The sequence below is a fragment of the Lissotriton vulgaris genome, chromosome 6 (assembly GCF_964263255.1).
Source record: "Lissotriton vulgaris chromosome 6, aLisVul1.2, whole genome shotgun sequence".
Classification (NCBI taxonomy): domain Eukaryota; kingdom Metazoa; phylum Chordata; class Amphibia; order Caudata; family Salamandridae; genus Lissotriton; species Lissotriton vulgaris.
In genome coordinates, this window is record NC_141694.1 from 1,285,536,704 (window position 1) to 1,285,548,932 (window position 12,229).

At 40.3% G+C, this 12,229-nt stretch overlaps 1 protein-coding gene across 1 annotated transcript in view; it reads right to left on the reverse strand.

Annotated features, from left to right (window-relative positions):
* Positions 1-6,996: 6,996 nt before the first annotated feature.
* The window catches only part of ARHGEF33 (Rho guanine nucleotide exchange factor 33), a 371,211-nt gene continuing 365,978 nt past the window's right edge, over positions 6,997-12,229 (reverse strand). The window contains exon 17 of the mRNA XM_086925777.1: positions 6,997-7,362. Within this exon, the coding sequence (XP_086781903.1) occupies positions 7,233-7,362 (130 nt within the window). The 3' untranslated portion in view covers positions 6,997-7,232. The remainder of the gene's footprint in view (positions 7,363-12,229) is intronic.

Here is a 12,229-nt window from a genome sequence, read left to right on the forward strand (position 1 = left end):
TCCAATCTGAACCTGCTGACCTATTGATTACTGAAATCTTTGGGGTTCATCTGTCCTTTTCAACTCACCCGTGGCCAGGGTTGGTCTTCACACCATTCTAGGTAAATATAAATCTGTGTGGGTAATTATCAATATAATTTGTGTCCTTTTCTTTACCTTCCCTGATTTGCAAATCTTTGATTGCGTATGTTCCTTTTCTTACCCTTCCCTTAAGTAAATGATAAATTCATGTGTTGCTGTTTATTAGTGTGTTCCATATTCTTACCCACCTTTTGGTTGAATGTTATGAAGTTTTTTATGATTGCATAATTGTTCCTTCTCTTTACCTTTGACTTTAAGAAGCTAAGCTTGATTATCTGAATTTATAGTATATTCCAATTTTTACCTTCCCTATAGATACGTGCTAAAATTGAGTTTCTATAGTGCATATTGCGTTCTTTTTCCAAACTACTGATAATTGTGAAACTGTTGGTTTAGTATGTTCCTTTTCTTTACCCTCCTTTAGTCAAATTGCAAAAGTCTGTATCTGAAAATAGTATGTTCCCTGTTTTACCTTCCCTTTATTTCAACTGGCTAAATGGTTGGCATGATATATCTTTTATATAGTTATACACTTTCTAATCTTGGTTATTGACAGTCTAATTACTTTCAATCTGTGGCGCACGACTTTTGATGATGATTAGATAAAGAGTTCAAACCTACCCTGAGTTTGTGGTTATTATATGAGTGCAAATGTTATTGTAATATTGACTGCCTTCTTTACAACTAACTCCCTGATCCATGTGGTCATAGGTACCAGTGACGAGGATTGGTAAATCAACAGTATAGGAATTAGTGGAATAAAATAGACTGGTAGTAGAGTATGGGTTACCTGATTGAGTAAATGTAGAAAATTGAATTATGGGCCCAGGTGGGTATTGGTAAATTTATAGTGGGTTAACCTGTGCGCTCTATCAGTATATTTCTTTGGTAGCAGAGTTATGGTTAGGGATTAGTTAAGATAGGTAGTTAGTTAGTTAGTTAGTTGGTTGTGGTTCAAATTTTTGATCGATCAAATGTGAGATTATTGAGATATGTTGACATTTTATTGATTCCATTGCTGCTATATTGATGTTATGTATTACCAAAGTTGTTCGTACCTGTTATATGTTTGTTTGGAATCCCCGGGGGCAGAATAGCGGGTGGTAAATAGGAGCCACATCGCTGGGAGGTCACTTACCCGCAGGAAGTTAGTGCATGGTTGGGCAGAACCGGAAGCACTATTTAGGGTTTTCTGTATGACTGTGTGAATAAATGATAGCAAAGAGTTCGCTGGCAAAACTTTTGTTGTGATATCACCTAGAAAGGGTCACACGGAAGGAGTAGCAGGTTCGTCTGAGCTCGATTGATAGCAAAGGGGTTCGCTGGTGAAACTTTGGTCTTAGTATATATCCCGGAGTGGATAAAGTCTAAAGGAGTAGCAGGTTCTCTAATGCTTGTGTGAAGGGTAGGCGGAAGAGATCTACTCGTAGTGTATGGAAAGTAAATGGAAGGGATTTACTTGTAGTGAAACATATCTTTCGTTTCTAGTCACTCGGGTACAGTGGTGAATGTTTTTACATTGTTGATTAAAAGAGAATTGCACTTTAAAATAAAAGAATTGAGTTTTGCATTACCTTGTGAAGGAGGGAGTTAGTTGCGGAGCTGCGCTGACGTCAGTCAGAGCCGCGCTGGTGTTGGTCGAGACAGCGGGCGTATAGCTGAGATAGCATTGTTAAGGAGGGGTGAGCGCAGGAGCGTGTGACTCATCTCACGGGAAAAGCTGCGCAATTATTGGTAGAGAATATTTGTAACCGTATTGTTGATTGGTTGAAGAAGAATAAAAGACGCGTTATTATTGGAAGCATTTAGTAAACAGAAATAAGTATTTCGCACATTTTGAATTTTTGCAAAATATATATGGTATCCAAGTCATCCAGAAACTCGACCTGATCCGAGATACCAAGGGTTTGCTAGGGATCAGATGATAAGAGGCAGACCTCGCAATATGTACGGAGGTAAGAGAAAATTTTCAAGTTAAGAATTACTTTAAAAAAGACAAGCCCATTAAAACTAGAGAAGGAGTCATCATTCCACCACCGAATACTCCTGCGTCATTTATGATGTTCGTCGGGGGTTACCACTCTTGTGTATGGTTAGAAAACTGGGTGGAATACACAAAAGATAATGGGATTTTAGCATTTCACTTAGAAGGCACATTTAATGGATGAATTTTGTTTCATTTGAGGACGCGAATGAATGATTTACATCCTAGACCTAGATTAACGCAATATGAGGCACTAGAAGAATGGGAAATTGAGGCTTTCGAGCGAGACAGACCTAGAATTCACAAAGGACTGAGTAAATTTTACCCAAAGGTTCCACGAGATTCCAAAGATAAACAAATGAAACAATGGAGACAGAACATGTTAGTGGAAGGGCTATATCCAGTATTACCTTTAGAAGAGCCCATGGGAGGTAAAAGGACTGAGAAAACAAAACATTTAATGACTAGTGGTGATTCAGACGTTGATTATACAGAGGATTTATTAATGAAAAATCCACCACCATATAATGAGGAACCAAGTACAGTAAATCCGAATGCCCCGTTTTTAAAACCGCCTTTAATTCCGCAAGTGGTACATGAGACCTCCATTGAAAGGGTATTACAAGATAGAGAAAGAGAAGCTTTAAATAAACGGAGAAGTGAATTAATTCAGAAAATCTCTCAGTTACACACAAGTCCTGAAGCTCTGACGATTCCAGTAACTATTGGCCCAGTTGTTCCTTTGTACGGAGATAAGCAAGCTAGTCCAAAAGCTCCGGTTATAACTACATCAGTAGTACAGCCAAGAAAAGAACCATTGATAATAGATGATCAGGCGAGTGAATGTGAGTCAGTAATCTCCTTAATGGATTTACCAATAAGGGAACCAGAAGGTAGTTCAATGAGAAAGACCACTCCTTTAAATTCGAGAGAAGTACAGATAGAGACATCCTCAGGTACGAGAAGTGCCACTGTAGTAACTCCTGAAGAAATAGACAAATGGACACAAGAAATAGAGAAACCAAAAACACAGCCAACGCCATTAGATATATATAAATTAAGGATTAAATTGGAGGAATTGATGGCTGGGAATGTGGGATTGGACAGGTTAAATACCCTTAGTGATGACGAATTACTATTCATTTGTAAAAGCATTAATAGAAATACAAGGGTGTTTCATGGGAAATTAATGGACACTGCAGCTAGCATGGGAATTGACATTGGTAAATCTAAAGTATTGCAGAAACCATATTGAGTAGAATTTTTTGACAAAGATTTAGAGAACATGAATGTGTCAGGAAGAAAGGTGCAAATAAGAGAGCTGATGACACTATTACAAAAATGGGGAGAACTAGAGAAATGGAAAGCCAGATGGGCAAAGAAAAACGAAGAGGTTAGATCAAAACAAATGACTTCAGAGTATGTTTTAAAAGAAGCAGAAAAGGTAGAAAAATGATGTCCCATGCAAGAGGTACCAGGTGGAGGCTGTGTGCATGTTCTCGACAGGATATTTTGCCATTTACGAATGATTTCCCAAAACTTTGTGGTACAGACAAGTCGAGAGATTTGTAAAAGTTTCAAAATGTCTTTTGAAAGACTTAGATGGATTATTTGACATTGTAGTCCCCGTAGATTTGTGGACAGAATGCAAAATTGCTGTTGATTTTGGCCCAGTGATGAATACCCTAGAGACCCAAAGACAGGGGCACCCTCCGAGGATGTAATGAAAAAATATAATCAGGTAATACTTTACCTTAAAGGAAAGGTGCCTGCAAAGGAAACCGACTGGATGAAAATAGATAGAACCACTTAGAATAAAGATGAGTCAGTGCATTCATATTATGAACATTTATTACAGACATTCAAACAATATAGTGGATTAGATAACATTGATATGAAGGATATGACGCATTTTATCTATCGGTTTGTGTTAGGATTAAGACCAGAAATTTCACAATGGGTCAAAGACAATAACATTTGTTGGCAGGCAAAGCCCATAGATGAGGCCCTTAAATATGCAAAATATTGTGAAGATGAGCTAGAAAATAAACTGAAAGAATTAAAAGAAAAAGTCATGTGGGCACAAGTAAAACCCCAGACAAAGACGAAATTTACAAATGGATGTTAGCAAGACCAGAGACAGAAATTAAAAGAATTACAATAAAAGACTTACCAGAGGAACTGCAACAGACGGTAAAACCAGAGGTATGGGGCTTTACTGGAAAGGATGTAGGACTAATGGCAAATGTTGACTCAATAAAAGTAACCATAAAGGAAGATGCAGCTTACCCAAATACTCGACAGTACAAAATGAGTGCAGAAATAAAGGCAGGTGTTGCAGTAGAAATAAAGCGTTTGGTTGAAGCAGGCATTTTGCAAGTAGTAATGAGCAGTCCATGTAACTCTCCCATAATTGGTATAAAGAAACCGAGTGGTCAGTACAGGGTAGTACAAAACCTTCGAAAGGTTAATAAGATTGTTGTTCCTTGCTGTCCAGTCGTGCCCAATCCTGCAGTGATTCTGTATCAGATACCTTGGGAGGCTGGATGGTTTACTGTCATTGACCTACTTCACTCATTTTTCTCGATTCCATTGCACCCAGATAGCAAATTTCTTTTCTCATTTGAATTTGACATGTTTGGAATCGTGTCCCTCAGGGGTACACAGAAAGCCCCTTGATTTTTAATCAAATTTTGAAAAAGTGCCTTGAGTCATAAGTACTACCTGGACAGTCAGTCTTGGTTCAGTATATAGACGACCTCTTGGTGGCGTCTAAAACACGAAAAAGACTGTGTTGTTGATACCATTGCTTTACTGAATCATCTAAGTGAAGGAGGACATAAAGTGTCCCTAGAAAAATTGCAATTTTGTGCTACATCAGTGAAATATCTGGGGCATCAGATAGAGAGAGGTGTCAGAAAAGTTACCTCAGAAAGAATCAGGATAATTAAAAACATGAATTTGCCACAAACACAAAAAGAAATCAGAATGTTTCTTGGAGTTGTAGGATATTGCAGGCAATGGATTGTGGGATTTGCAGTCCTTGCAAAGCCCCTGATACAAATGACAAAGAAAAGAGCCAAGGACCCAGTAGAGTGGGATTACGAAAGCATGACTGCTTTTGTAAAATTACGAGACTGCCTGTGTACAACTCCAGCATTGGGAATGCCTGACTATTCAAAGGATTTTGCACTGTTCTGTAACACACAAGATAATTGTGCACTTTCAGTCCTGACTCAGATTCATGGACTAGTGCGACGTCCTGTGACCTATTTTTCTTTCACGTTAGACCCAGTGGCAGCTGCATTACCTGGATGCCTGGAAGCAGTAGCCGCAACTTGCATGAGCCTTGAGCAGAGTGAATCCATCATTATGGGACATCCTGTAACCTTGTATGATCCACATGCAGTTGTAATTTTGCTAACAAGGACTACGACTCAATATCTCACACCTAGTTGGCTGACTAAGTACGAGAGAATTCTTGTAGGTGTAGGAAATTTAACCATTGCTAGGTGTATTATTCTGAACCCAGCAACCCTGCTGTCTAATTCACATATTGCAGAATTGAAGGAAGACGTTGAACATGACTTCATATAGTACAAAACCTCGACCAGATATAAGAGAAGATCCCTTAATTGTTGCTATCTTTTAACTTCATTAACCCTCCTTTCACACCTGATGCAAAAGTCACATCCCTGCACTCCACCTACCAATATCCCCCTGCCTAGGTCTCAACCCTTGCGGCCTAGTGGGCACCCCCATTGCTTATCTGCCACCTTTCTGAAGTGACATCTCCAGACCCTATTTAATTTGGCCAATAAAGCAGGCATGTTAATTAACAACATGATTCCCAAGTCAGATAACAACATGATTACAGAAGGGAACCACCCCCGGGGGCTCAAACTGCCAAATCTGATTTATTTTGTCCTCTGGACAAAAACGTGCGGTTGTCTTTTACTTGTGGATTTTCCTAGAGACCAGGTTTTTTTTATATCTAGCTTCAAATTCTGCGTCTGGCTGAGAGTATGCATGTTATATTTATTTACATATTTACAGCTTGATTCATCAAGCATAATTGGGCTTGCAAAGGGCCAGATTCTGAGAATCTGGCCCTTTGCAAGTGCAATTTTTGCTTTTGGGATTCATCATCCCAAAAGCAAAAGTCTCTATTTAAGAACTCGCAAATTTGCGAGGAATAGCATTTAAGGAATCTCTATTAGAGATTCCTTAAATGCTATTCATGAAACATTTAAAAATCGTGATTTCGCAATTTTGGGCCGCTATTTACCGCGAGGTCAAACCTCGTGGTAAATAGCGAAAACTTAGAAAAATGCTTTTAAAAGCATTTTTCTAAGTTGCATGTTACACACACACATGTCCTTTGGACATGTGTGTGTGTAACATCTGTGTAATTTAACATTTCAGGGGTGTTACAGGGTGTCCTTTGGACACCCCTGCACCCTTGAAATCGCAATCTCATTTGCGATTAGCTAATTGCTAATTGCAAATAAGGAATCAGTAGGACTCGCAAAAAATATTGCGAATCCTACATGAATCCCGTTTTGCGAGTCTGGAATAGCGATTCCTAATGAATCGCTATTTCAGGCTCGCAAAACTTCACATTGATGAATCTGGCCGATTGTTTCTTCTTTGTCCCTCTCATTTTTTCTTTTTTAACCAAGTTACCAACTGTACCTCGATCCTCAGACTGCCCCATAATATAACATTTCACTTATTCTGGGCCTGCGCAGATCGGGATTCCTTTTATACTAACTTACTTTCTTGATGTGTTTTCTCATACATGTAGAAGTGTTGCAGAGATCTTCTAGAAAGTATCAGAACAGCAGAAATCTGCAGGTCGAAAAATCACATCATAGTCTTAGCCTATTTTCAGTAAGTAAGTAATAGTTTATTGTCCGGTCAATTAAAACCTTTACAATTTCTCTTTAAAAGAAAGTAGCAAAAATTATAGCTGCAAGATTCATGATTTAACTTAGCTTATTTTCAGTAAATGTTTGAAATGTTGGCCTTCATCATGCAACAGAAATTTGTTGTACATTGGTTTAGTTTAAAAACATTATAGTTTGTGTTTCATGTGTTTAGGCTCATAAATTATTGCTACACTTTACAACTGTGGCTGATATGGCTATATCTCTGCTTGCTTGTGTTACACTGCGGTTCCTCGGTCCAAGTCTCTGTTGTTAGTGGTGTGATGCCTGAAGATGTCTGCTCTGGTAGGTGAAGTATCCATCATCGATTTGTCACTGGATTTCTCTTTATTGTCTAGTCCACATGACCTAAAATCTCAGAAAAAAAAATATGTTCATTTAAATTTTTAATCAATTGAAACCGACACTGTAGAGTGAAAGTATTGCAAGTTATGCATTAGGTAAGTAATATATTAACCACAGATCCCCGAACTTAGGATCTGATTTAGATCAAGGCGGACGGTTACTCCATCAAAATGGTGACGGATATATCGTCCGTCAAACTATAAATCCCATAGGATATAATGGAATTGATATTTCAGTGGAAAGAATATCTGTCACTGGTGTGACGGAGAAACCCGTACGCCAAGATCTAAATCAGGCCCTTCAAATCTGGATTGTAATGATATTTCTGGTCCTCACATGTTCATGCTGCAAGTCCTCACGTGACCATGTCGCATATGGTTTTTACTTTTGTCAGTCTATGTAGAGGAGCCTACATGGAGAAAGTATGTAAAGATTTATGCCAGAGAAGAGGTTGACTAAAGTGCTAAAATGCGAAATTCACAAAGGAAAAAACACAAATGAAGGGGTTCAATGTCTTTAGTTGGAGCACCAGCTGGTGAGGTCGAATGCCTGAGTTGCCGAACACCAAAGCTTCCTAGTCTTGAATCCAGCTCATGCCTCTCTCTTCCACCACCCAACACCTCATGTCTCTTTATCTCACCCTAGCAGGCTCTTTTTCATCCCTACTTCCTCCCTTTGTCACTGTTTTCCTATCTTTCGACTTCTCCATTTTCTGCCTTTCTCTCTTTTGCTCTGGGTCAAAGTCTGATCATGAAAAATAAGTACCAGTACCCAAAAATGAGAGCCAGTGCCCACTTTTGTCACCCTTGAGTAATTACCAGTATTGTTGTGGTTTGTATGTGGTATTTCTAAAGCACAAACATAGCCAAAAAGGCAACGGAGTCCCCTACAGGGTTAAAGACAGTTATAAAGTCAAGACGTGATAGGGGAAGACACTGGTTTGCGGAAAGTTAATGCGTTGTGATGTAGGGGCATATTTACAAGCCCCTAACTCCACAAGAACGTCACTATTTTCAATGTTCTGGTGGCATTAACTCCTTTGCTTTGTTTACAAGGCGGCGTTAAGCCACTTAACATGGCTTAACACCACCTTGTAAATAATTCCCCTATTCACGCAGCACTTAGTGTGAAGGGGCGTGCAGTGCGTGCTGCAATGGGGGTTGCACCGCAGCACCCATTGCTTTTTGGCACTGCTCCATATTTACAAGGTATGGGGCAGTGCCAAAAATAAGACCAGGAAATTCCTGGTCTTAAACAGGCGATATGTTGAAAAAGGTTTATTTCTCCTCGTATAGTGCTCTTTCCACATGTGCTGCATTTAGCAGCACACATGGATAGAGCAAATCGCCTCTTAAGATTGTTTATGTGCAGGAAGTGCCCCTTTTCTGCACGTAAACAATCACCCCTGCAGCACAGGCACCTTAGCAAAATGGCACTACTGTGCCTGCGCTGTTGCCAAGCAGGCTTTTTAACACCAGCTCTAGGGGAAAGGCAGGAGAGCACCGTATTTTAGAAATATGGTTCTTCCCTGCATTTAAAAACTGTCGGAGTGTGACGTTACTAATTTTGGAGTAACACCGCACTTTAGCATTTGCTTGTAAATATCCCCAGTAGTGTGGTAATCTTGTTTGCAAGATAAATGGGATTTCTGGTCATGCTGGCATGTAGATCGTACAGCTGGTGGTGAAGATGGTGCAGGCTGTCAAAGGGAGCCAATGGAGACCCATCAAGATGGTGGTGATGGGATCATCATGTTTGAGATCCTGGATGAGATCAGTGACTGATATCAATTCATACATTCCACCCATCACTTTGTTTCTTCAGTGCATTGCAATTCAATTAGAGTATCCTTTACGTAAGACAGCCAAATACTCCTACCATAGCTACTGCCATATACCTCACCTATCAAGGATTTTAAGTAGACTGCCACTTTTGGATTTCCAGCAGCTTGACCCACTGAAGTACTGGCTTGAGGGCTCCTACCTCCGTTGTTGGGGTAAAGCTAAGTTCTGCATAAATTGCAAGCAGACCCAATCTCACCAAAGCTCTTAAGAAGTTGTTTTCGGCCACTGCAGCGGGTATTGATTCCGATACCCTCAAAGCTCAGCCCCATATAGTGCTGCTGCTACTGCCTTTGTTTAAAGATTGGAAAGATAATACTGATACTCTTAGTACCTGCCTTGTGTCTAAACCTCAAAATTGCACCTGTGGACTGGCTCAGGACTGCAGTTGACTTATGTATGACTCTTCCATTGCATTTTCTCCGTGAACTGTATCCCCAAATACTTGTACTACTTGACTGGCACACCGTCTATCATTAGCTTCCGCTTGAAGCTGGGGGAAGGTCTCAAGACCATACTACTTTTTTTGGCCAATTGATAGTCAGGGATTTCCTATGGCATTACTCTACCAAATGCATTAATAACCTATGGGTTGCATTCTCTGTTTTAGCCATCATCACTGCATCATCAGCAAATAAAAATATCAGGACTCTACTTCCATAGTGGGGATAACTAAGGCTTCTTCAAGAAGATATTTCACTTCAAACACTTAAGAAGAGGCTAAACAGTAGAGGCGCTAGCACACAACCATGCCGTACACCCTGTTCTACAGAAAAAGCTTAAGTGCACTCACCTCCCAGTCTGCACCTAACCCTGGCGATATTTTCTGCGTATAGCTCCCTTATTACCCACACCAGGGTAGTATCAGCCCCTTGGTCTATCAATGAGCTCCACAACTTCTCCGATCAACTAAACCAAAAGCTTCCTTCTGGTCCACAAAAATTCAAAACAGTGAGGATTTCCTTTTGACTAGCTACTTGTACGAGATCATAAGTAATTGCATTGCTTGGTCAGTGGTACCCACCCATGATCTAAAACCATATTGAGCCTCGGTTCAGATAATTTGCCTGTCCACTCAACCTTGCATCCTATTTAGTAGGACGTTCCAGAGAATTTTACCTGCTCCATCCAGGAGGGAGATTGGGTGGTGGTTAGAGGAGCTGCTACAATTTCCCTTCTTAAATATAAGCAAAATAATAGCTGTGTGCCAATAGGGTGGGACACTTTTGGAGGTTAGGGACAAATTGAATATTTTAGCAAGGACTCTAGCCCACAAAAGGGCGCCTCCAAATAAAAGTCAGTGGCATTAGGTCGGGACCTCGTGCTTTAAACTTCTTCATGCCTCTCAGTGGTCTTTCCTCTTCTGGCTCTAAGATGTTAATTGCAGAACAATCCTCATAAGGATCCTCCCCCGCAACTGTGGATCAGAGGGGCCATGGCCTCAACTCTGTATAGGGCACTGAAGTGCTTTACCCAGGCTACTGGGCAAATGTAGTACTCTAGTGTGTTTACTACTCCTTTCTCCACGCGTCAAAAGTTTCCAAAACCTCTTAGTATTTTTTTAAAGAGATTTCTCTCTCAGTTCTATCCAGAGAGCATTTTGGTACATCAAACTCTTAGAACTAAGAGGTGTTTACACTCTCGCCTACTTCTTTAAAAAAAACTTGCTCTGCGGGGGGGGGGGGGAATGACACCATATCAGAGCTTGACATTCGGTGTCAAACTAGCTATATGGTCTCCTACCAGTAAATCCTGCAACCTTAACCCCAGTCAGTTTTGACCACAAACTCTCAGTTCTTTAACCAAGGATTTGTATGCTGGCAGTATATTATCACTGTTGTCGGTTGGGGTGTTCAAAATTATAGATCCATAATTTGACATTATGCCTTCAAATAATGGGAATCCATGCTGGTATTTCTATTTGTTCCACCTTAAATTCTTCCTGCTATTAGTTGGAACAATACCATGGCAATAGCTCGCCTTACTCAAGTTAACGGTGGTGATAAGCAACTTGGCGCTCGGTTTCATACATAAAACCACAGGATTGTGGTCACTCTCAACTCTTCTGATAACAGCCAAACCATGGACACATTCCCAGCATTCAATATTAACTATAATGTAATCTATTAGTTAAGATCTTCTACCATCATCATATGTCGCTTTGGATGTGCTATTAGAGGCTGTACTACCATTGATAAAGTGTAACTGGTGATTAATCAAAAGTTCAGAAAATACTTCGCCCTTCTTGGTTGATTTCAGGGGACTCATTGTTGTCTCAGGCACACCCAGACAATACTCTTCCATTGTGAATATCCTGAAAATCTGACAAAGGTTGATACTACTGGTTAAGCTGAATCCCTGCTGTCAATGACACAGGCTAATATGCTATGTTGAGTATGCATCTTTCAACATTTTGCACCTGCCATAGAGCCTCCCACATTTATAGATGCTTCACCTTGAGTCAACTTATGACCCATCAACTCCCTCCTTTGGAACTAAGATAGCTGGGCCTCTGACTGTAAAATATCTGTCTGGTGACTCCCTGGGGCTACAAAGCAGCATCAGCCCATTCATTTGCCTGCTAGGCATTTCAAGTTCTACATTTTGTGCCATCTCTTTCAGAAGAAGAAGAGTGAGAAAGATTATAGGATCCATTCTTGCAAATGTCTCAGCCGCTGGGAATAGCACTAGGCTGCATATCTGTCTCCGGTGGCCCACTATGCCAAATCTGTGATCAACCATGAGCAAATAAACACCATTGGACCTGCTCCTGAAGGAACCGTCTGGCCTGAGATGCCAGGCAGTTCTCCTCTGAATGAGAACAAAAGCAACTTCTGTCTAGATTTCAGCCTAGTTTGACATCAACAGTGAGATATAACTTGAGTCCTCTGACACAGTGAGCTCGGGACTATTGTCACTGACGTTCTTCCAAGCAAGCATTACAACACTCAGCAAAGGACTCTGAACTGTAACCTTCTACCTAGCAGCTATTTTCAGGTGGGAGAAACATTTATGTCTCTAACAGCACA